The sequence below is a fragment of the Suricata suricatta genome, chromosome 3 (genome assembly GCF_006229205.1).
Source record: "Suricata suricatta isolate VVHF042 chromosome 3, meerkat_22Aug2017_6uvM2_HiC, whole genome shotgun sequence".
NCBI lineage: Eukaryota > Metazoa > Chordata > Mammalia > Carnivora > Herpestidae > Suricata > Suricata suricatta.
Window position 1 is genome coordinate 115,679,008 of NC_043702.1, and position 22,203 is coordinate 115,701,210.

The following is a 22,203-nucleotide window of genomic DNA, read 5'->3' on the forward strand; positions in this document are numbered from 1 at the left end:
AGTTGAAGGGATTAACTAATACGTTAGCCACTGGCCAGTGTACATTATCAGTAATGACAGCTACCATTGGCCCACTCGCTGTGACCCCGATGCCCGTGAAGTGCTGGTTCAAGTTCACTCTCTCATTTGACCCTGTATTCGAGGAAACCCAGGCTGTTTCACATCTCCTGTCAGTTGTGAAATCCTCAACTTTGGGAGTTCAAGTGCTGCCTCATCATCCCCCCCAGGACAAGGTCATCCCAGGGGTTCCTGCCTTAGTGAACAGCTCACTGGGGGGTCCCTGAAAGCTGGGGCACTTTCCTGTCCTCCACTTCCTGTATCAGGGACTTTACTACATCTGTGACTCACCTCCATGTCACCCGCCCGAGACAGGGCACTCACCTCTGCACCAGTCCCTTTGGGCTCCCATTAACCCACTGCCCGCCTCCACCCGAAGCCTGCATGCAGCCAGAACTGTCCTTCCAGAGCGTCTATGTCATCTGCTGCTGGGGACACCATTGGAGCCACCAGGCCTTTGGACTCTGGCCACGCCCACCTCTCCAGCCACGTTTCCTACCACTCTTCCTTTCGTCCTGTCTCCTTTTTTTTTAAAGTTTATTTATTTTGAGACACACACAGAATGAGTGGGAGAGGGGCAGAGAGAGAGAGAGAATATCCCAAGCAGGCTCTGAACTGCCAGCTCGGAGCCCAACTCAGGGCTTGAACCTAGGAACTGTGAGATCCTGACCTGACCCAAAATCAAGAATCAGAAGTTTAACTGACTGAGTCACCCAGGTGCCCCTCATCTTGTCCCTTTGAGCTAAATTTGACCTTTTTCATTCCCTGTATTCACCAGGCTTTCTTCTTCTTCTTTTTTATTTATTTATTTTTTTCAAGGCCTTTGCACATGCTCTTTTCATCATCTGGAATGCTCTTCCTTCCCCTCGCCTGCAGTCAATGTCCATTTATCCTTTAGATCCCATTTTAAGCTTCTTTAGAAAATTATTTTCTGTCCTCCCTGTCAGGGGTATGCCTTCTTATGAACTCTTTGCATGCGGCCATGGAACTGCTCGCTGGCAGCTTTGTGTCTGTCAACATGATGGGTTAGACACCCCCAACCCCAGGGAAGGCACCGGCTCTGGTCTTCTTCCCGCTTGTCTTTCTGGTTCACACCTGGCACCTGCCTTCCTTCTCGGGCCCTTTCCCGAGGCCTGCTCCCTGAGCACAATGGTGTCTACCCCCCTGCTCCCTGAACATTCTAAACGTTCTATATCAGGGCTTTTCATACCTGGTTTTTCTTTTGCCCAGACTCCTTGCTTTGACCTCCTGCTCCCTCAAGACTGGCCCTTTTTATTTTTTTATTTATTTTTTAAATTTATTTTTAATACAGAGAGAGACAGAGCATGAGAGGGGGAGGGGCAGAGAGAGAAGGAGACACAGAACCAGAAGCAGGCTCCAGGCTAGCTGTCAGCACAGAGCCTGACGCGGGGCTTGAACCCACGAACGTGAGATCTGACCTGAGCTGAAGTCAGAGGCTTAACCAACTGAGCCACCCAGGCGCCCCAAGACTGGCCCTTTTGAGATGTTGGCTCCTCAGAGAAGCCTCCCCTACAACCCTGTGTGAAGTACTCCCCCCACACACACACACCTCATTTGTTTCCTTTAAGGTAACTGCATGTAACTGTACTTGTTTATTGCATGTCTCTTCCCACCAGAGTGCAAGCTCGCTGAGGGCAGAGGCGCTGAGGGCAGAGGCGTTGTCTCCTCCTTCAGCAGGTCCCAGCCCTTGGAAAAGCGCTGCCGCAGGCGTTCAGTGACTACTGTGTTGAATGAATGAACGAAGGAACATGTTCAGCATGTATCCTAACTTCCGTTCCCCTGCCTGTGACAGCCACAGGCTTAGCCTGGAAGTGTTTTTTTCTGATTGATCAAAGTAATGCTAACAATAAGCATGATCTAAAAATTAGCCATGTGCTGTATGTGCTGTTCTCGGAGCACTTTTACACATGGTAGCTTGGTCAATCCTTGTCTCACAAACGAAGAGTCAGTGTCGCGGAGAAGTTCAGTAATTTGCTTAAGGCAACACAGCAAAAACATGGCAGAACCAAGATGCAAACACAGCTAGGCTCGATGCATGTCCTTAACCATTATGCTCCACGGCCTCTCGAAAAAGAAAAAAAAAGGCTGAAAGTAGTAGCTCGGCGTTCCTAGGACAGAGCCTTGCCTTCAAGGAGCAGGAATGGGGCACCTCTTCCTTCAGATCTCTGCTCAGATGTGACCTTTCAGAGAAGCTGACTGATGATGAGCACCTTACAGAAACACGGTCTTCTCTCTCCCACCCCTGTCCCCCCACTCCCCTCAGGGCTTATCATCACCGATGTATTTGTGTATCTCCCCTCCCTCGAATGTAAACACCATGGGAGTGGAGTTCCCGTCTTCTCTGCATTGCTCTTGTACCCCAGTGCCTAGTGCAAGGACGGGGGGGGGGGGGGGGGTGCGACCAGCACTCTGCGCATCTACTGGGTGAGGGGATGCGTATCCTTTTTCTGAAACTGCCCATATTCTCTTGGTAGCTCCGTGCCCACATGCCCTGGCCGCCAGCAGCCTCCCAGTCATGTGGCGCCGTATGAGGCTTTGAGCTCCACTATGTGGCCTCTCTCCCTCCTGCCTCCCCCCACGCGTCCACTTCCACCGTCGCTGACCCCATGTGCTGTTAGGAGGCCCTTAAGGTGTCCTATTACCCATTCTCCACATCCATGTGAGAGAGTAGAGTGAGAGCCAGAGTGGCTTTGGTGCTGATGGCCTGTCTATTTCTACAAGCCCCTCTCCTTCTGCCTGCAGAGGAGAAGTCAGCTAAAGTTAGGGACATGAGATGCATACAGGTGTTTCATAGCCAGAACTGCAGTCAGCACTGCAACCTTGGCTTCTCATTGAGCGTCTGTGGTCCGTTCATCCGAGTTGTAAACCGCGGCTGCTTCGGTGAAATGCCGCGGAGGATGAATCTGCCTTCTTGGGTTTTTACCCAGTTCATATTCCTCGTTCTTCATCCTTCAATCCTCTGAGATAACCCTTTGTTCATTTTTGTGTTTTAGGAAATCCCGTAACGGATTGGCTCCTTAAAGAGCTTTATACCCATTTTGAACATGCCGTTTAAAGTTTTGTCTTTCTCAGTGCAGGTGAATGACCAAACTTTTGTATAACGTAACTACTGCCTGATCTTAGATTATGTTCTATTAAACATAAATGAATGTCCCAGTAACTGAGATGAGAAGTAGCTGGTTCTAAACTAAAACATTTAAAAATGAGGAACGATACATAATAATTTGACTATAGTAACCGGGGGAAAAAAGGTTTTTTTCAACAGGTTTATTTGTTTTTTGGTTAAAAGAGGGAGGTTTTGCTTGCTTATCCAGAATTCTGTGAACCATTTCTATTCTGGAGCATAGAAAGTTCTTTTTCCTATTAATTTTTAAGAAGTGAGAGAACATTGATATTTAACGTTACATTAACATTGTATTAGTGTCAGGCGCACAACATAAAGATTTGATACATGTGAAGTGACTGCCTCTCATGGGTTAGTGACCATCTGTCACCACCCATGGTTACAGTGTTTTCTCTTATGCTGAACACTTTTAAGATCTGCTTTCTTGGCAAGTTCACATGTATAGTACTACCGTGCGTTGTGTCTCTGGGGTTTACTTCTTTTCTAGCCGAAGTGTGTGCCTTTTGACCACAGTGACCCATTTTGCCCATGTCCCAGCCCCCACTTTCGGCAACCACCAATCTGTTCTCTGTGTCTGTGAGTTTAGGTTTAATTTTTTTGTATGTTTGTTTTTAATGTTTATTTATTTTTGAGAATGAGGGAGGGGAAGAGAGAGAGAGGCAGACAGAGAATCCAAAGCAGGCTCCATCAGCACAGAACCCAACACAGGGTCTGAACCCATGAACCGCGAGATCATGACGTGAGCCAAAGTTGGATGCTCAACCCACTGAGCCCCCCAGGCGCCCCATATTATTTTTCAAATGACCTGGACTTCATTGCACTGTTTGTCTCCAGTTCTTAGATTTTTAGGGTGGCGCTCTCCCTGTCTCATAAACACGTACTTCCCTGTGGTCTCCGAGACAGCAACCAGAGCAGCAGAGCCCCACAGACCTTTATTAACAGATTCCACATGGTCATTCGCATACACTGTATGGCGCGGTTTCATCAGAGAGCCCTCCACCTGTGTGCCAGCCCCTCTCGCTGCTCTGACTCCGGCTGAGGGGTCCAAAGGGTGCCACTTGCACTCTCGACTCCCAGGGGACCCCATTGCCTGATTCAACAGGCCCCTGGGTTCTTTTCATCTTCTCTTGCCTCCACTCCACCACCGCTTCCCATCTTTGCTTCCATGAATGGCTGTTCCTTCCTCTTTTCCTTCTAGGGCACCAGGACGCTCCAGGGTGAGGATCCAAAGTCCCTCTGTGCTGATCTTCCCTGCTTTCCCTCCCCCAGCGCACACAGCCACAATGAGACTCGCAGAGAGCTCTCTCCAGCTTGTCCATACTTTATCTGAGGTCTGGCCTGCAGCTGGAATGGCTCACTGGTTCTTTCTTTTTGTCTTTTTTTTTTTTTAATGTTTAGTTATTTTTGAGAAAGAGAGAAAAGAAGAGGGACAGAGAAGAGAATCCCACAAACCATGAGATTATGACCTGAGCTGAAATCGAGAGTCAGACACTCAACTGACTGAGCCCCCAGGCAACCCCCCCACCCCGGTTATCTTTGATTGCACACACCACTGACACTTCACTCTCGACACCCCTAAAACCAGATGGGCCACTTTCACCACGTAGCCATGCTCTGTTTCTCTCACGTCGATTCGGAAATAATACTGATTTGTTTTCATTGCAGGCTCTTCAGCAAAAGCCCTGGTCAGTTTAAAAGGTAAGATCATAGCACAATTCTTCAGGCATGGCAGAAGCTGGAAATTTAATTCATTAGATTAAGGTGGATAGAATGTTTCTCTTCCCCAGATGCCTTGCTGACTCAGCTGGTTGAGCGCACCTCAGGGTTGTGAGTTTGAGCCCCACATTGGGTTTAGAGATTACTTAAGAATAATAAAATTTAAAAAAAATAACAGAAAAAGTTTCCTTAGAATTATTGATTAAAGAACCTTTTTTTAATTTGGAAGTAATCTCTACCTCCAACATGGGCCCAGAACTTATGACCCCCAGATCAAGAATCACACACTCTACCAACTGAGCCAGCCAGGTGCCGTGCCCCAAACCCCAAGAACTTTTTAACTAAATGTTGCAGATATCTTAATAGAGTAAAGCATTTTTTATCAAGTTTTAAAAATATGTTTATTTTTGATAGAGAGCTCATGAGTGGGGGAGAGACAGAGAGAGGGAGACGAGGGAGACAGAGGATCCAAAGCAGGCTCTGAGCCGTCAGCACAAAGCCTGACGCGGGGCTCAGACCCATGAACTGTAAGCTTATGACCCGAGCCAAAGTCAATGCTCAACTGATTGAGCCACCCAGGTGCCCCTAGGATGTGCTAAGCCGTATTTTTGCATGAATTTGTTTTTTAAAAATCTCGCCTTATAAGTAATAATACAAGTCTCTTGAAATAAAAGAATGATAGTCCTTTTCTCGGGAAAAAAGTTATACATGTTCCTTGTTCTTGCTCTTTCTTTCTGCACATTAGGCCACCCCCCTTTCTGTAGTTTGTTTTGAGATTTTGCTGGAGCAGGATTCTACTGGGTACATGAATCCTGAACCACGCTATGCCCAAAGGTTCGTTAGTACTTTGAGTTTCTAGAGCTACCGTGTTGTGGTTTAATTGGTGGTTTGCCAAATTAAGTCCCGGCTTGAGAACACTTCTCTCCATGACGACCCTAATGTGTGCCTGGCAGGGTCAGCCTGCTCTGCCTTTCTTAACATGCACATCTGAGAAGGTATTCTGTTATTCTTTTTTTTCCCAATATTAAAACCATAGTTTTTTAAAAAATTACATATACAAATGACATATTTCTTACAGAAAGCAATTAGAAAATGCTGATGAGCAGCTAGAAGGAAATAAAAATCACTGTATTGTGTACATTCATCCTAGTTTTCTGCGTCTTTATATACATGTTGCCTTTTTATTAAAATTAAGCCTGCCCTCTTGATTTTCATCCTGTCTCTAATTAGTTACCTGATTGGGTTGTTTCCAGTTGCATACAGCTCGGAAGATGTTTCTTTGAATCAAGGAAAACAGAAACACCCACACATTTTATTTTTGTATATCCGGGGTCTCACATTTTGAAGCAGGAAACATTTAGAAATATACTCTAAATTCAAAGTTAGAAGCTTTTTCCATTTCTCCACTACCCTGTTTTCAATCAGATTATACTTCTCCTTAGCAAATTAGAATGAGGGAATTATTAAAAACATAGAGAAAGAAACCACACGTTTTAATATGATAATTTAATGCTTTCAAGATGCAGTGCTTTTTCAAATTATGTAGAGTTTGACAAAAAAAATGGAAGAGATTTTTTTCATTTGTGATAAATCAAAATTACTATGGTCAGTATATTTTTTCCATATTGGCAAATATTTCAGGTATATTGCTGTTAACAAAAAAGCAATGTTTGTAGTATAACATCCTTTGAACTTAAATCTTATTAGTAATAATTACTTATTGCAGAGGGAAGCTTATCTAACACACGGAATGAAAAGTACAGCTCTTTACAAAAAACACCTGTTTGGAAAGGCAGGACCACGGGGTCTACTGTGGAAATGGTAAGGAATTAGTATTTCTTACTCTTTAGAATATGCTGGCTAAATTTTCTCTATTATTGTCACGTGCAGATGACAGCAAAAGTTTTCCAGGGTTTTCCCCATCTCCAAGCATTTGAGTCTTTAAGTGTCATTGAGTGGTACATCCTTTGATAATCTGGTCATCAGTGGGCATTTGTAAAGTCATTGCAGTTTCTTTAAATAGGCAAGACGAAAAACAAAAAAACCGCACACACCAATTTCTGACCACTTGGAATCATACTTTACTTCGAATATAAAAAATTTCACCTGGTTCTGCTCCCTGCAAAAAGATATATAAGTCAGTTGTAAGATATCAAAACCTTGTGTAGGTCAAGGGTAAGTACAGATAGGGTAGAAGGGACTTCCTGTCAGGGCTCTGGAATATTCAGACTCTCATTGGGTTTCATTTCAAGGCCCAGCACCTCTGGCCTTGACCCTGTTGGATGCTGGCCATAGGCTGCTAACCCTCCGTGCCTACCCCGCTTCCAGCCAGGTGGGAGACCCCTCTCCAGTGCTGGAGAGGGATTTGAACCTGGATGTGGGTATGATCGGGATATTTATTACTTTTGTTGTCCATCTTTGTTACTGAGGCCTCCATACTAGGGCAGATTTTAAAATCGTTCCTGTTCCAGACCCTTAAGCCTTTGCTGTCCTTTGGGTACTTACACCGGTGAGTTCTGGTTCTGTGGCCTCGTTCGGTTCTATAGGCACTTACCGGATGCTGCAGTAGGAACCTCGTGCTTTGAGTCACAGATGGAAGTTCAGCTCACACGACTTGACGGACCGTCTAGTGTGTTGTTACACGTTTTGGTTGACTCTCTCAAGGGATCTAGTAACCTTGTCCAGCCCAGCCCTCTGCCACAGACGCTTCATGTGACACCCCCACCGCCCGTAGTCCAAGCACTCACATAATGAGGACTGCAGTTTCCGGAACTTTCTTTTCTCTTGTACCATTCGAGGCTGCTAAGCGTACTTGGGTTCCAATTTTACTCATCGGCAAGGTGTTTGAATTATCAACAGATTGCCTAAGTATGTATCGCAATCCTTTGTAAATCTGAGATCAGTGACGTTTGACTTTGTGCGCTTCGTACCCACCGCGCGTCGTCCTGGCCTTAGCGGGATTTCCCAGGTCCAGAATTCAATTGTAGAATACAAACGGGGACTGTTGGTCTTTGTATCAAATAAACAAATTTCTATCCTAGCCTTTCAGAAACTCAAAGCGAAGTCGACTCTTTTCTGACGAAGACGACAGACAAATAAATACCAGGTCGCCTAAAAGAAACCAGAGAGTGGCAATGGTCCCACAGGTGCGTGTGTCGCAAGCATTTCATTCCAGGGGAAAGGAAGCGAGCACCAGGGCTCACATAATAAGGTTCATGTTTATTATTCTGTTACCTCTTGAGTAGCAAGTTTTAAATCAGTGCTCCAACTCTGCTCCTCTATTAGTGACCTAGAAAGGCCATGATTTAATTGATGGACTTTTTCCTGGAGCAGAAAGCCAGACCTGTCTCCCAGGCACACACTTAGAAGCACGGAGAGGAGAGTGGACTTAACAGCAAATGGATTTGCCAATAGGGAGTCAGTTCGGAGTTTTGTGTGGAAATGAGGGGGGAAAATGAGAGGGGAGTTTTACGTGGAAATTAGAGGGTAAAGTGTGTTGTTTTTCTTAAATGTTTATTTTTTGAGAGCGAGCACTCACGGACAAGAGACAGAGAGAGAGAGAGAGAGAGAATCCTCAGCAGGCTCCACCCTGTCCACTCAAAGCCTGATGCAGGGCTCGATCTCATAAACCATGAGATCATGACCTAAGCTGAAACCAAGAGTGAGGTGATGAACCAACTGAGCCCCCCCAGGCGCCCCAAAAAGCTAACTTTTTGAAGTATGATGTGCTATCCAGAATCGGATTCAGGGACAGGAAAAGGACGTTAGTGGAAAACCTGTAGAAATCCACAGAAAATCTGCAGTGTGGCTAAAACTGTTGTGCCACCATTAACGCCTTAGTTTTGGCACACCGTGGTTACGTGAGCTGTTAACGTCAGGGAAAGCTGGGGGAAGGGCATGTCTTTGCAACTTTTCTAGGAATTTACAGGTTTTCCAAAAGTTGATTTTTACCGATCCCAGTTCTCTATGTCTACTTCCCTCATTAACTAGTAACCACTGTAATTAGCTTGATTTATCCTTTTGGATCTTTATAGGGCTTCTCTAAAACTTTATTTTTTTTTAAGTCTTTATTTTATTTTGAGAGACAGAGACAGAGAGCGGGAGAGGGGCAGAGAGAGAGGGAGACAGAATCCGAAGCAGGCTCCAGGCTCTGAGCTGTCAGCACAGAGCCCAACACGGGACTCAAACCCATGGACTGAGAACATGACCTGAGCCAAAGTCAGACGCTTAACCAACTGAGCCACCAGGTGCCCCTAAAACTTTAAATAGGTATTCACAGAAGATACATGGTATGCTTTAATGTCTGTGGTTTTAAAATTATATTCGTAGTCTTGATTTCGTGATAACATATCATGCATCATTCTGTAATTTAGTTTTTCATTTTTAAAAGTCTGTTTTGGGGGTGCAAAGATGGCTCGGTCAGTTAAGCATCTGACATTGGCTCAGTTCATGTTCTCCCGGTTAGTGAGTTCGAGCCCCCTTACTGGCTCGCTGCTGACAGTGCAGAGCCTGCTTTGGATCCTCTGACCCCCTCTCTGCTTGCCTCTCCCCACCCCTCCATGGTCTCGGCCATTCTCTCTCTGAAAAATACACAAACATTTAAAAAATTAAGTCTGTTTTTGAGATCTGGCCATGCGGATTAATTGAAGTAGATAATAGATTTCAGTGTTTTGTTTCTTTTTACTGTTATATATTATTCACCCTTATGATATTGTAGTTTATACATTCTCTGACTTATGGACATTTAATTGGCTTCTAAGTTCTTACTTGTACAGACCATGCCGTCGTGAGCACCCCAGGCATGTCTGTCTAAACTTGCATGTGGTTTTTAGGACAGATGCCTGACAGATGTGAAACTGCTAGATCATAGGATATGCACATTTAAACATTTTGTTCTGTTTTATTTTATTTATTTTTAGTTTACCTCCAAGTTAGTTAGCATACAGTGCAATAATGATTGCAGGAGTAGATTCCAGTGATCCATCCCCTACGTATAACGCCCAGTGCTCATCCAACAAGTGTCCTCCCTAATGCCCCTCGGCCTTTAGCCCATCCCCCACCCATAGTCCCTCCAGCAACCCTCGGTTTATTCTCCATGTTTAAGAGTCTTGTGTTTTGTCCCCCTCCCTGTTTCTGTATGCTTTTTTCTTCTCTCCCTTATGTTCATCTGTTCTAGATCTTAAATTCTACATATTAGTAAAGTCATGTGGTATTTGTCTTGCTCTGACTGACTGATCTCACTTAGCATGATGCCCTCTAGTTCCATCCACGTAGCTGCAGTACAGTTAACCATCTGAAAGTAGTGCCACCTTGGCCTCCAAAGGCCTTGCACCGGCTTACACGTCCACCAGCGATGTGTCACAGTGCGTGTTCTCCCAGGTGCCTGCCGGGTCCGCATGGAAACACACATCTAGGTTTTTGCAAGTCTGCTCATAGCATCTCCCTGGTTTTGTTGGCATTTCATCTATGAGTTACCTCGAGGTACTTTTCACATAGGTTTCAGCATGATTACTTGGGGGCGCCTGGGGAGCTCAAGTCAGTTAAGCGTCTGACTCTTGATCTCAGCTCAGGTCTCGATCTCAGGGTCGTAAGTTCAAGCCCTGTGCCGGGTTTGGTGCTGGATGTGAGGCCTATTTTTAAAAATAAATAAATAAATGATAAAAGAAAAGAAGAGAAAAGCGACTTCTTTCCCATAAACTGTTGGTCTTTTTTCCTATTTTCTGTTAGATTGCTGATTGTTTTCTTATTCACTCGTAAGAATTTTTTATGTTTGAAGAATATTAGCCATTTCGCCTGTTTGTATTGATTGTCTTTTTTTTTTCAGTTTGTAGTTTGTTTTTTGACTCTGTGTCTGCATTTTTTACCATGCAGGACTGAAAAAAACTGAAGGGTCAAATATAATTTTTTCCTTTTATGACTCCCTGGGTTTATATTTACTCAGAAAGATCTTCCTTAGTCTAAAATTTATAGTTTTTGAATTCACATGTATTTAATTCATTTTTTAATGCTTCCATTTTTACTTCATCTGGAATTTATTTTGGGTAAGGGATTAGGTAAGGGTGCAACTTCATCTTTTCTCAGAGAACTGCTCAGTCGCCCTGGTCATGCTGACTGAGTAGTCCATCTCTGACACACGGATGTAAAATGCTGCCTGCATCCCGCTGTGGACTTCAGCTCAGGTCATGACCCTGAGGTTGTGTGACCCAGCCCCCCATCGGGCCCCTCGCTGGGTACGTGGGGATTCTCTTTCTTCCTCTGGCCCTCCCCACCTCACACGCTCTCTCAAAATAAATATACGTTAAAAAAACATTCCTGTATATATTTGGGATTATTTCTAGACTTTGTAGCTCTTTATGTCTAGTATGTCTCTGTGCTAATGTCAGATTGTCTGAATGTGGTTTTATATAGTGTTTTCGTATCTGGTAAGACATTACATACCCTTTTCTTAGGTTTTCCTAAGTATTGCACATTTTGTTTAAAAAAAGTTTATTTTGCAGGAGAGAGGGAGAGAGGGAGAGCATGACCGGGGCAGGGGCATAGAGGTGGGGAGGGAGACTCTCAAGCAGGCTCTGTGCCAGCAGCGTGGAGCCCAATGTGGGGCTCAAACTCACGAACTGTGAGATCACGACCTGAGCTGAAATCAAGAGTCAGATGCTCAACCAGTCTAGCCGCCCAGGTCCTCCTTCTTGCACAATTATTTTTCTGTAGGGACTTTGGAATCATCCTGACTAGGAGAAAGATCTTACTGGGATTTGTATTGGTTCTACAGTAATACGAACTGATTTATGCAGTGTGACGTATTTGTAACATTGTCTGTCCATGAACTGGTAGTAGTTCTGCTTATTCAGGCTTCGGTGTCCCCTATAGACCCTCTTCAGGGTGTTCCTAAGTACTTAATACTTTCATGCTTGTCGTGTTTTGCTTTCATGAACAGGATATTTCTTCTGTTTTATTATCTAACTGGTCTTCACTTCTATAGAGAAAAGTAGTGATTTTTTTTAAGATATGGATGTTTCAAAAATAGAGAGAGAGAAGGAACATGAGCAGGGAAGGGGCAGAGAGAAAGAGAAAAGGAGAGAGAGAATCCCAAGCATGCTCTGCACTGTCAGCACAGAGCCTGACACAGGGCTCGAACCCACGAGCCATGAGATCATGACCTGAACCCAAATCAAGAGCTGGTTGTTTAACCTGCTGAGCCACCCAGGCACCCCTTGTTTGGTTTTTTCATTTTATTTATTTATTTATTTATTTATTTTGAGAGAGAGCATGCAAGTGGGGGAGGGGTAGAGAGAGGGAGGGAGAGATAATCCCAAGCAGACCTTGCGTTACCAGTGCCAAGCCCAGTATAGGGCTCCATCCCACAAACTGTGAGATCATGACCTGAGCCAAAGTCAAGAGTTGGACGCTCCACCAACTGAGCCAGCCACCCAGGCGCCCCTGGAATACTGGTTTTTGTATGTCAACTTTGTATTTGCCCATTTCATTAAATTCTCTTACTGTTTTTAATGACTAGAGTTGATTTTCTGGAGTTTTCTAGGACAGCCATATCACCTACAAATAACAATTTTGTCTTCTCCTTTACCATTTTTGTTCCTCTTATTGGATAATTCCATCAAAACAACATTAAAAAATAGAGTGCTAGTCCAACACCTTGGTCATATTCCTCACTTAATGACCATGGTTTTAGTACTTTAACATTGAATATGGTGATGACTTTTGGGTTGGAATGAGGAGAAATAAGTCTTATAGCTTCAGAAGGTATCCATCTGTTTCTATTTTCTTGGTTAGTAGAGCTAAAGGCTTGTCCATTTTGATCTTTTCAGAGAACTTTTGGTTTCATAATTTTGTCTCTTATTTTTCTATTTCATTTATTTCTGCTTTAATTTTTTAAAAAATTTTTTAATGTTATTTTTGAGGAGGGGAGAGACAGAGGGTGAGTGGGGGAGGGGCAAAGAGAGAGGGAGACACAGAATCCTTAGCAGGCTCCAGGCTCTGAGCTGTCAGCACAGAGCCCAACGTGAGCCTTGAACTCACAAACCGAGAGATCATGATCTGAACTGAAGTTGGATGCTTAACCAGCCCAGACGCCCCTCTGTTTTAATCTTTATTATTTGTTTTCTTTCTGCTTGCTTTGGGTTTTCTTTGCTTTTGTTTTTTTAGCTTAAGGTGGAAGAATAGGTTATTATTATTATTATTATTATTTTTAGATCTTTCTTCTCTTCTAATACAGACATCTATCCTATAAATCAACCCTTCTTCTTCATCCTAAGCACTGCTTTAGCCGTATCATTTAACTATTGATATATTGTGTATTTTCATTATGTCTAGTTCTGAGAGTTTTCTTTAACGAATATTGAATTTTATCAAATATCTTTAGCACCAGTAGAGGTGATCATAGGATTTTTGTCATTTTAATTCATTAATAACAGCTGACTGTATTAATAGTTTTCTTATACTGGACCATCCCCACATTCCAGTTGATTGTGATCTTCCATTCTTTTGATGTTCTGATGTTGTAGCTGGTAACTTTAAGCTTCAAGAAATTGAGATATCATTGACATATAACGTTATAAGTTTCAGGTACACAACATAATGACTTGACGTTTGTGTACATGGCAAAATGGTAACCACAATAAGTATAGTTAACATCTGTCCTGTAGTCCCTAATTTTGTTTCTTGTGATGAGAACTTTTGCTTAAGTTTAATTTACTTATTTTCAGAGAAAGAGACTATGTGTCCGTGCATGGGAGGGAGAGGGGCAGAGAGAGAGAGAGAGAGAGAGAGAGAGAGAGAGGGAGAGAGAGAGAATCCCAAGCAGGCTCTGAGTTGTCAGCACAGAGCCTGATGTGGCGCTCGACCTCACGAACCATGAGATCACGACCTGAACCGAAATCAAGAGTCCTGTGCTCAACCAACTGAACCACCGAAGCACCCCTCTTGTGATGAGAACTTTTAAAATCTATTCTGTTAGAATCTTTAAATATGCAGGGCAGAATTTACCAGTCACTACGCCGAACTTTACATGCTCACGAGCACTGACTTCATAACCGAAATTTTGTGTCTTTTGACCCCTCTCCCTCATTTCATTCCCCCCTGCCCCTCCCAGCAACCACCAGTCTCTTTGTGTTTATGAGTTTGATTTTTTGTTTTTTATGGGTTTTTTAGTCTGTCTTGTTGTTTGGAGAGGTTTTTTTTTAGATTTCACATATACATGAGATCATTCAGTGTTTGTCTTTCTCTGACCTGTTTTGCTTAGCACCATACCCTCAAGGCTCATTTGTGTTATTGCAAATGGCAAGGTTTCATTCTCTCTTTTATGGCTGAGTAATATTCCTGTGTGTGTGTGTGTGTGTGTGTGTGTGTGTGTGTGTGTGTGTGGATGTACATGTGTATATGAAAGTATACACACCACATCGTCATTACCCACTCATCCGTTGACAGACACTTCGGTCACCTCCGGGTCTTGCCTATTGTAAATAATATGGCAGTGAGTGTCAGGGAGCAAATCTCCTTGCAAGGGAGTGTTTTTGTTTTCTTCAGATAAATACCTAGAAGTAGAATTACTGAATCCTGAAGTAGTTCTATTTTAAAATTTTCTGGAGACCCTCCATGCTATTTCCCACAGCGGCCACACCGGTCTGCATTCCCACGCGCAGTGCCCAGGGGTCCCCTCTCGCCACATCCTCGCCACACCTGTTGTTTCTTGTCTTTGTTATAACGTTGGCCCCTTTGCTAGATGTGAGGTCATGCCCGTCACGGTTTCCCTGCTGATGAGTCATGTTGACCATTTCGCGTACCTGTTGGCCATCTGTGTGTCTTTGGGGAAATGTCTCTTCATATCCTCTGCCCGTTTTTTAAATGGATTTTTTTTGGTGAGTGAGTTGCATGAATTTTTTATATATTTTGGATATTAACCCCTGATCAGATATACAGTTTGTAAATATTTTCACCCATTCTGTAGGCGGCCTTTTCATTTTGCTGACGGCTTCCTTTGCTGTGCAGAAGCTTTTTAGTTTGATGTGGTCCCTCTTGTTCATTTTTGCTTTTGCCACCTTTGCTTTCAGTGTTGAATTCAAAAAGAATCCTCACAAAGACCAAGCTCTAGGAGCTTACCACTTACGTGTTTTCCTCATAATTTTATGGTTTCAGATCTTATGTTCAAGGTTTTTACCCTGCTTGAGTTTATTTCTATGTGTGGTGAGGGAGTGTTCCGGATTCATTCTTTGACATGTGCCTTCTAGTTCTCCTGGCATCATTTGTTGAAGAGACCGTCCTTACTGCACTGTAGATTCTTGCCTCCTTTGTCATAAATTAATTGCTCATAAATTAATTGAAATTAGGGAATGTGATGTCTCCAGCTTTGGTCTTCCTTCTCAAGATTGCTTTGGCCACTCACGATCTTTTGTGGTTCCATAACATTTTAAGATTGTTATATTTCTGTGGAAAATTCCATTGGAGTTTTAATAGGGATTACATTGAATTTTAGATCGCTTTAGATTGTGTGGACTTTTTTTTTTTATTTATCTTGAGGAGAGAGAACAAGTGGGGGAGGGGCAGAGAGAAGGAGAGAGAGAATCCCAAGCAGGCCCCTTGTTACAGCATGGAGCCCGATGTAGCACTTGATCCCGTGAACCATGAGGTCATGACCTGAGCCAAAACCAAGAGTTGGTATTTAATCAACTGAGCCATCCAGGTGCCCCAATAGTATGGACATTTTCACAAATATTAATTCTTCCAATCCATGAGCATGGAGTGTCTTTCCAAGCAAGCCTTTTTAAAATCCATGCAGATGAGTGATATTTTGGAATTTTCTTTTATCAATACTTTGGCAGATTTTGTTATGCATTGGGAAGCTGTTTCTTCCTTGAATTGAAGCATGTCCATAGCACCACTGGTGCTGTGGTTGGTTAGAGGTTCACTAGTGAACCTTCTGAGCCTAGTGGTGGTGTGCTTGCATTCTCTCTCTGTGTGTCACATTCACCTTCTTCCTTCGTGTCCTGCAGTGCCAACATGGTGGGGACAATCATTTCACTTTCCTTGTCAGAATAAGTCATAAAACGGGAGGTTTTACCTTTATAAGAAATAATCAGAATGCTTATTTTGTTAAGTAAAAACAGAAAATTTTGTTGTCGAACCTCTTCGAGTACTGAACCATAATCTACCTTCTTACCAATGTCTGCTGTTAGAGATGTTCATTTTTACTCAATGGACTTGTAATGAGTCTCTTTTTATTGTGTAGAAATTTACAGCAACGATGTCAACACCGGACAAGAAAGCCTCACAGAAGATTGGTTTTCGATTACGTAACCTACTCAAGCTTCCCAAAGCCCATAAATGGTGCATATACGAATGGTTCTACTCAAATATAGATAAGTACGTATCCTGGCTTACCTCGTGACGTCACTGGAGCCAGCGATTTAACTTTTTCAAATGTTACAAGCTATCCTCTTTTCTATAGGTCTGTTTTGATTCTGCTTTTTTCCCGGTTTCCTTTTTTCTTTTCTCCTTCCTAGTTTGATCCATATTCATTCCACATAGTTTTCCCCTTCCCCTTTTGCAGAAGTTGTTACAGATTTTTGTGAGAAAATCAAATGAAAGTATAATTTTCTGTATCATAATTTACAGAGGCTGTGGAGCAGAGATACCCTAATACAGAGCTGCCTTATTTGTAATGAACCAGATGTGGTTTACAAATCTAGATATTTTTTTTTCTTTTTTGAGAGAGAGAGAGAGAGAGAGAGAGAGAGGGAGAATCCCAATCAGTAGAACACCCGACTATTGATCTCAGGTTGTGAGTTCTAGCCTCAGTGGACATGGAGCCTACTTAAAAAACGTACTAGGATATTGGTAGAGAAGCAGTTACCGATGGTAGAAATGATTCCATAAGATTTTTAGGGACATAGTATTTATGTACTTCAATTATACGTAAATGTTTAAATAGAACATAGTAAGAGATTTGGGTGAAATCCAATTATTCAACAACAGGATCGACTAAGGAAAAATTCTCAATTCTTATCCATCAGAATCCTATCGAATCTGTGCTAGTCATTGATGCTCACTCTGCTGGCTACTTATCTTCCCTGGTTTCCTTCCCTCCCCTGGTTTCTAAACCAGTTGTCTACACTGCAGTGACTCTCCTGAACGTTCATACTCAAGCCTGACACTCATGTGTCATTTGATTGCGAAGACCGGTTCCTGGTTTCCCAAACTCATGAATGATATGGTTTTATTTTTGTCCACAGATTTTTCCATAGGCTTATGAGAGCCCACGGTGTCCTGGTATGATCTGAGTTCTGGAATTTCCAAGAACTGATCTAACCCTCTAGAGTGCTCCAGTTTTCTAAAACTGATTTAATCCCCAAGAGGACTCCTTGGTGTTGCCATTACCTTTGGGACAAAGATACTTAGTAGCTAACGTTCGTCCTCCCCGGGGGTCATGCCAGGCCCGAGGCTGGCCCCCCAGAGGACATGCTTGCATGCGGGTCGCACGACAGTCAAGTGTCTCCTAGAATCTCAGGCCCAGACCTGTTTCTCGAGTAACTTGTAGCGCTGGTGGCTTCCCAGCCTGGTTCACAAATGCCACTTTTAGGTTTAGCACTTTGAATCTGTGCCCGTTTTGTATGTGTTCTGGCTAGAAGGGAAAGATGGCATTTTGTGATTAGTATAATGTTGAAAATTGGAAAGCAAATTTTGACGTGTGTGCCTTTGCAGTAGCCTTTTGTATACTAACCATTAAAACCCCATTTCTGTTTTACAGACCCCTTTTTGAAGGTGATAATGACTTCTGTGTATGTCTGAAGGAATCTTTTCCCAATCTCAAAACAAGAAAGTTAACAAGAGTAGAATGGGGAAAAATCAGGCGGCTTATGGGAAAACCACGGAGGTAAAAATACCGTTTTTATTTAAAATAAAATCAGTAAATTAGTTGGTAGCATGATTACCACATTGATTTTTTTTTCATCTTCACAAGGACTAGTACTTGAATCCTAACTTTTCAGAATAATTATATATTAAATATATCTTGTTAACCAGCCTTTGTTCAGATTACAGGCTTTGAACAAACCCCTTCTTAATTTTTTTTTTATTTTATTATTTTCTTAAATGTTTATTTTTGGTGGGGGGAGAGAGAGTGTGCGTGAGCCCTAGCGGGGGAGGGGTAGAGAGAGAGGGACACGAAGGATCCAAAGCAGGCTCTGTGCTGACAGCAGGAAGCCCGATGTGGGGCTTGAACTCACAAGCCATGAGATCCTGACCTGAGCTGAAGTCTGATGCTTAACCAATTAAGCCTCCCAGGTGTCCCCATCTGCCTCCTGATCTCTGCCCAGGTTGTGATCTCAGGGTCATGAGTTCAAGCCCCATGAGGTTGGGCTACCCACAATAAAAAAAATAAATAAATAAAAAATTGCTGACAGTAGATCTTAAAAGATCTGATCACAAGAAAACAAAATCTTTAACTGTATATGGTGACAGATGTTGACTAGATTTATTATGGTAATTTTTTGCAATATGTACAAACATTGAATCATTCCGAGAGCACCACTGGGCAGAGAAGGGACAGAGAGAGAGGGAGAGAGAGAATCCCAAGCAGGCATGTCGCTATTGGTATGGAACCTGATGCAGGACTTAATCTCATGACTGTGAAATCATAACCTGCACTGACGTCAGCTGTCAGACGCTCAACCACCTGAGCCACACATGTGCCCCAAACTTCCACTTTCTGCACAAAATTTGAAATAATGTGGTTCCCCCAATTTTCCCCTTGTACACCTAAAAGTTATATAAGGTGTTATTTGTCTCTTATACCTCAATAAAATAAATATTATATTCTGAAAATTACTTTAAAAAAATTTTTTTTAAGGACTCCTAGGAGGCTCAGTCAGTTAAGTGTCCAACTTTGGCTCAGGTCATGATCTCATGATCTGTGAGTTCAAGCCCCTCATTGGGCTCTATGCTGAGAGGTCAGAGCCTGGGTCCTACTTCAGATTCTGTGTCTCCCTCTCTCTGCCCTTCCTCCACTCACACTCTGTCTCTCTCTTCTCTTCTCTCTCTCTCTCTCTCTCTCTCTCTCTCTCTCTCAAAAATAAATATTTAAAAACAGTTTTTAAAATTTTAAAAAAGTTTAATGTTTATTTTTGAGAAATGGAGAGAGAAAGAGCATGAGTGGGGGAGGGGCAGAGAAAAAGAGGGAGAGAGAGAGAGAGAGAGGGAGACAGAATGTAAACCAGGCTCTAGGTTCTGAGCAGTCAGCACAGAACCTGACTCAGGGCCCGAACCAACAAACCATGAGCTCATGACCTGAGCTGAAGTCAAGCGCTTAATCAACTGAACCACCCAGGCACTCCTAAAAATTACTTTTCATGTGAAATGACTTTTCCTTTTCCAGTTTTATCTTTCTTTCTAACACATTGGAAAACCTTATATTACTTTTTTTTCTAAGTTTTGAGAGCACGAGTGGTAGAGGGCCAAAGAGAGAGGGAGACACAGAATCCGAAACACAGAATTTGTGCTGAGCTGGCAGCACAGAGCCCGACGTGGGGCTCGAACCGACAGCTGTCAGATCATGACCTGAGCCGAAGCCGGACGCTCAACTGACTGAGCCCCCCACAGGCGCCCTGGAAAACCTTATATTACTTTTGAATGACATTTTGAAATCTGGGGCACCTGGCTGGCTTAGAGGAACATGTGGCTCTTGATCTTGAGGTTATGAGTTTGAGCCCCACATGGAGTATAGAGATTACTTAAATGAAACCTAAAAAAATTTTTTTTGAAATCTGTTAGGTCATGAGTTATCATACACTCTCTGCCTAGTGCTTGCTTCAGCAGCACATGTACTGACCTTCTCTGCCTATTAAAAACATGTACGAGATTTTTCACTTTTTTTTTAAAGTTCCTTTATTTTGAGAGAGAGGGAGAGGGTGTGGTGCATATTCCGGGAGGGGCAAAGATAGGGAGAGAGAATCTAAGCAAGCTCTGTGCTGTCAGTATGGAGCTGGATGTGGGGCTCGAACCCATGAACTACGAGATCATAACCTGAACCAAAGTCAGACACATAACCTACTGGGTCACCCAGGATCCCCAAGACTTTGGTAATTAATTTCTTTAGGCCATTTTCAAGCTTGTTTCTAATTATTGTCCCAGAATCATATGATAGTCACTTTTTTATTGTTTTGTTATAATTCTGTAGTTTAAGAGTGTCATTGAATTATTTCTCATTAATTTATTCCTTGTTACTGTACCATAACATTGTTTAATATTGTCCTTTACTTCATCAGTTAATTCACAGTTGAAATGAAGTCTTTCTTTTCAACAAAAGTTTATAGTTTTTCTTTTCTCTGAGGAAATCACGGTACAATACAAATTATTGCTACAATATACTTTTTAAAATACCCTAAGAAATGATAAAATGTCAGGAAGAAAATATGCAACATAGGGATGGCAAAATGGAAAGACGTTTGAGGTTTGATAAGACTTCATGTTCTAAGTTAATCTGTAAATTCAAATCAGTCTCAATAAAAATATCAGTAGGACTTTTTTTTTGGTAACTAGATGAACCAATTCTCAAATTCACATTTAAGAGAGGAGAAATCAAGTAATAAGATCTAGGAAAAATCTGAAGGAGCAAAGTAATGAAGGGAGACTGTATTTACCATGTATTGAAATAGATTACAAAGTGATCATCATTAACTCAGTATAGTAATGGCACACAAATAGATGAATTAGAAAAGCGAATCCAGATAGTGTCATAGATGTCTCTGGGAACTTAATGCATAATTGCAGTGGTTGCCTCTCATATGCATGGGGAGAGGAAGGGGTGACATTATCTACTTGATGGATATTGAGACCACGCTAGCAACCTAGAGCAAAACGAACCTGGTTTCGTACCTCAGGATCTCATACCAGGAAAAAATTGAAAAAGATAAAAGACTTAAATATTTAAAAAAAAATTTTTTTTTTTTGAAAGAGAGAGTGTGTGAGCAGGGAAGGGACAGACAGAGAGGGGAGACACAGAATCCGAGCAGGCTCCAGGCTCCAAGCTGTCACCACAGAGCCCGACACAGGGCTCGAACCCATGAACCATGAGATCATGACCTGAGCCAAAGCCGGATGCTTTAAACCGACTGAGCCACCCAGGCGCCCTTTGAAGTTTTAAGTTCAAAGCCATTGTGGGTGTAGAGATTAGTAAGAAATTTTTTAAAATCTTTTAAAAAATGAAACAGTAAAACTAGTAGAGAAATTTGAGAGTTTTGCTTAATCTTGAGTGGGAAAGGTCTTTCTAAGAGTCCTCAAAGGTAGGCATCATAAAGGAAAATATCAACAAATTGAGCTGCTTAAAAATAACATTTCAGGGGCGCCTGGGTGGCCAGGGGCACCTCAGTTAAGCATCTGACCTTGGCTCAGGTCATGATCTCACGGTCCATGAGCTTGAGCCCCACGTCGGGCTCTCTGCTGACAGCTCAGAGCCTGGAACCTGCTTCGGATTCTGTGTCCCCCTCTCTCTCTGCCCCTCCCCTGCTCATACTCTGTGTCTCTCTCTCTCAAAAGTAAATAAACATTAAAATAATAATAACATTTCACATTACGCCCTCCAAAAGAAACATGAAGTCAAAAGACAGTGACAAAAATTCTTATCACAAAGCCTAATTTCCTAATATGTAAATAACTCCTGTGAGTCAAATCAGAAAAAGTCAAATAATCCAAAAATGATTTTAAACAGAACATAGGAAAGGGGGGAAAATGGATCTTCTAAACACATGAAAAGAGGTTAATCTTACTTATAGTAAGAAATGGAAAATCAGAGTAAGCCGGGATACCGGCTTTTAGTTCACAAAGCTTGGATGTATAGCGCTGCAGGGCGGGGGGGGGGCCGGAGCTGACGGGAGTGTGGTCAGTCAGCATGGAGCAAGCGTACAGATGGCCTCTGGGAAGGGCAAGGTGATAATATCTGTCAGGTTTACTAACATCCATACCTTTGACCAGTGATTCTCTGTTAGGTCAAGGAAACATTAGTACATGGGTGTTAACTTGTTGCAGTATTACTTCTAGTGGCAAAAGATTGGCAAAGCATGAATGTCAATAAAGGCATGATTGGGGCGCCTGGGTGGCTCAGTCGGTTAAGCCTCCGGCTTCGGCTCAGGTCAGATCTCACGTTTGTGGGTTCGAGCCCCGCGTCAGGCTCTGTGCTGACAGCTAGCTCAGAGCCTGGAGCCTGCTTCCAGTTCTGTGTCTCCTTCTCTCTCTGCCCCTCCCCCTCTCATGCTCTGTCTCTCTCTGTATTAAAAATAAAT

The 22,203-nt window shown here is 42.8% G+C and overlaps 1 protein-coding gene across 2 annotated transcripts in view; it reads left to right on the forward strand.

Moving 5' to 3' along the window:
* The first annotated feature begins 3,059 nt into the window (after nucleotides 1–3,059).
* LIN9 (lin-9 DREAM MuvB core complex component) overlaps nucleotides 3,060–22,203 on the forward strand; it is a 46,915-nt gene continuing 27,771 nt past the window's right edge. The window contains exons 1-6 of one of the 2 annotated variants that reach the window (XM_029934897.1): nucleotides 3,060–3,155; nucleotides 4,868–4,900; nucleotides 6,645–6,739; nucleotides 7,960–8,064; nucleotides 16,158–16,291; nucleotides 17,676–17,801. In XM_029934897.1, coding sequence (XP_029790757.1) covers nucleotides 6,737–6,739; nucleotides 7,960–8,064; nucleotides 16,158–16,291; nucleotides 17,676–17,801 — 368 coding nt within the window. In that variant the 5' untranslated portion in view covers nucleotides 3,060–3,155; nucleotides 4,868–4,900; nucleotides 6,645–6,736. The remainder of the gene's footprint in view (nucleotides 3,156–4,867; nucleotides 4,901–6,644; nucleotides 6,740–7,959; nucleotides 8,065–16,157; nucleotides 16,292–17,675; nucleotides 17,802–22,203) is intronic. The other variant, XM_029934898.1, reaches the window with a different exon arrangement.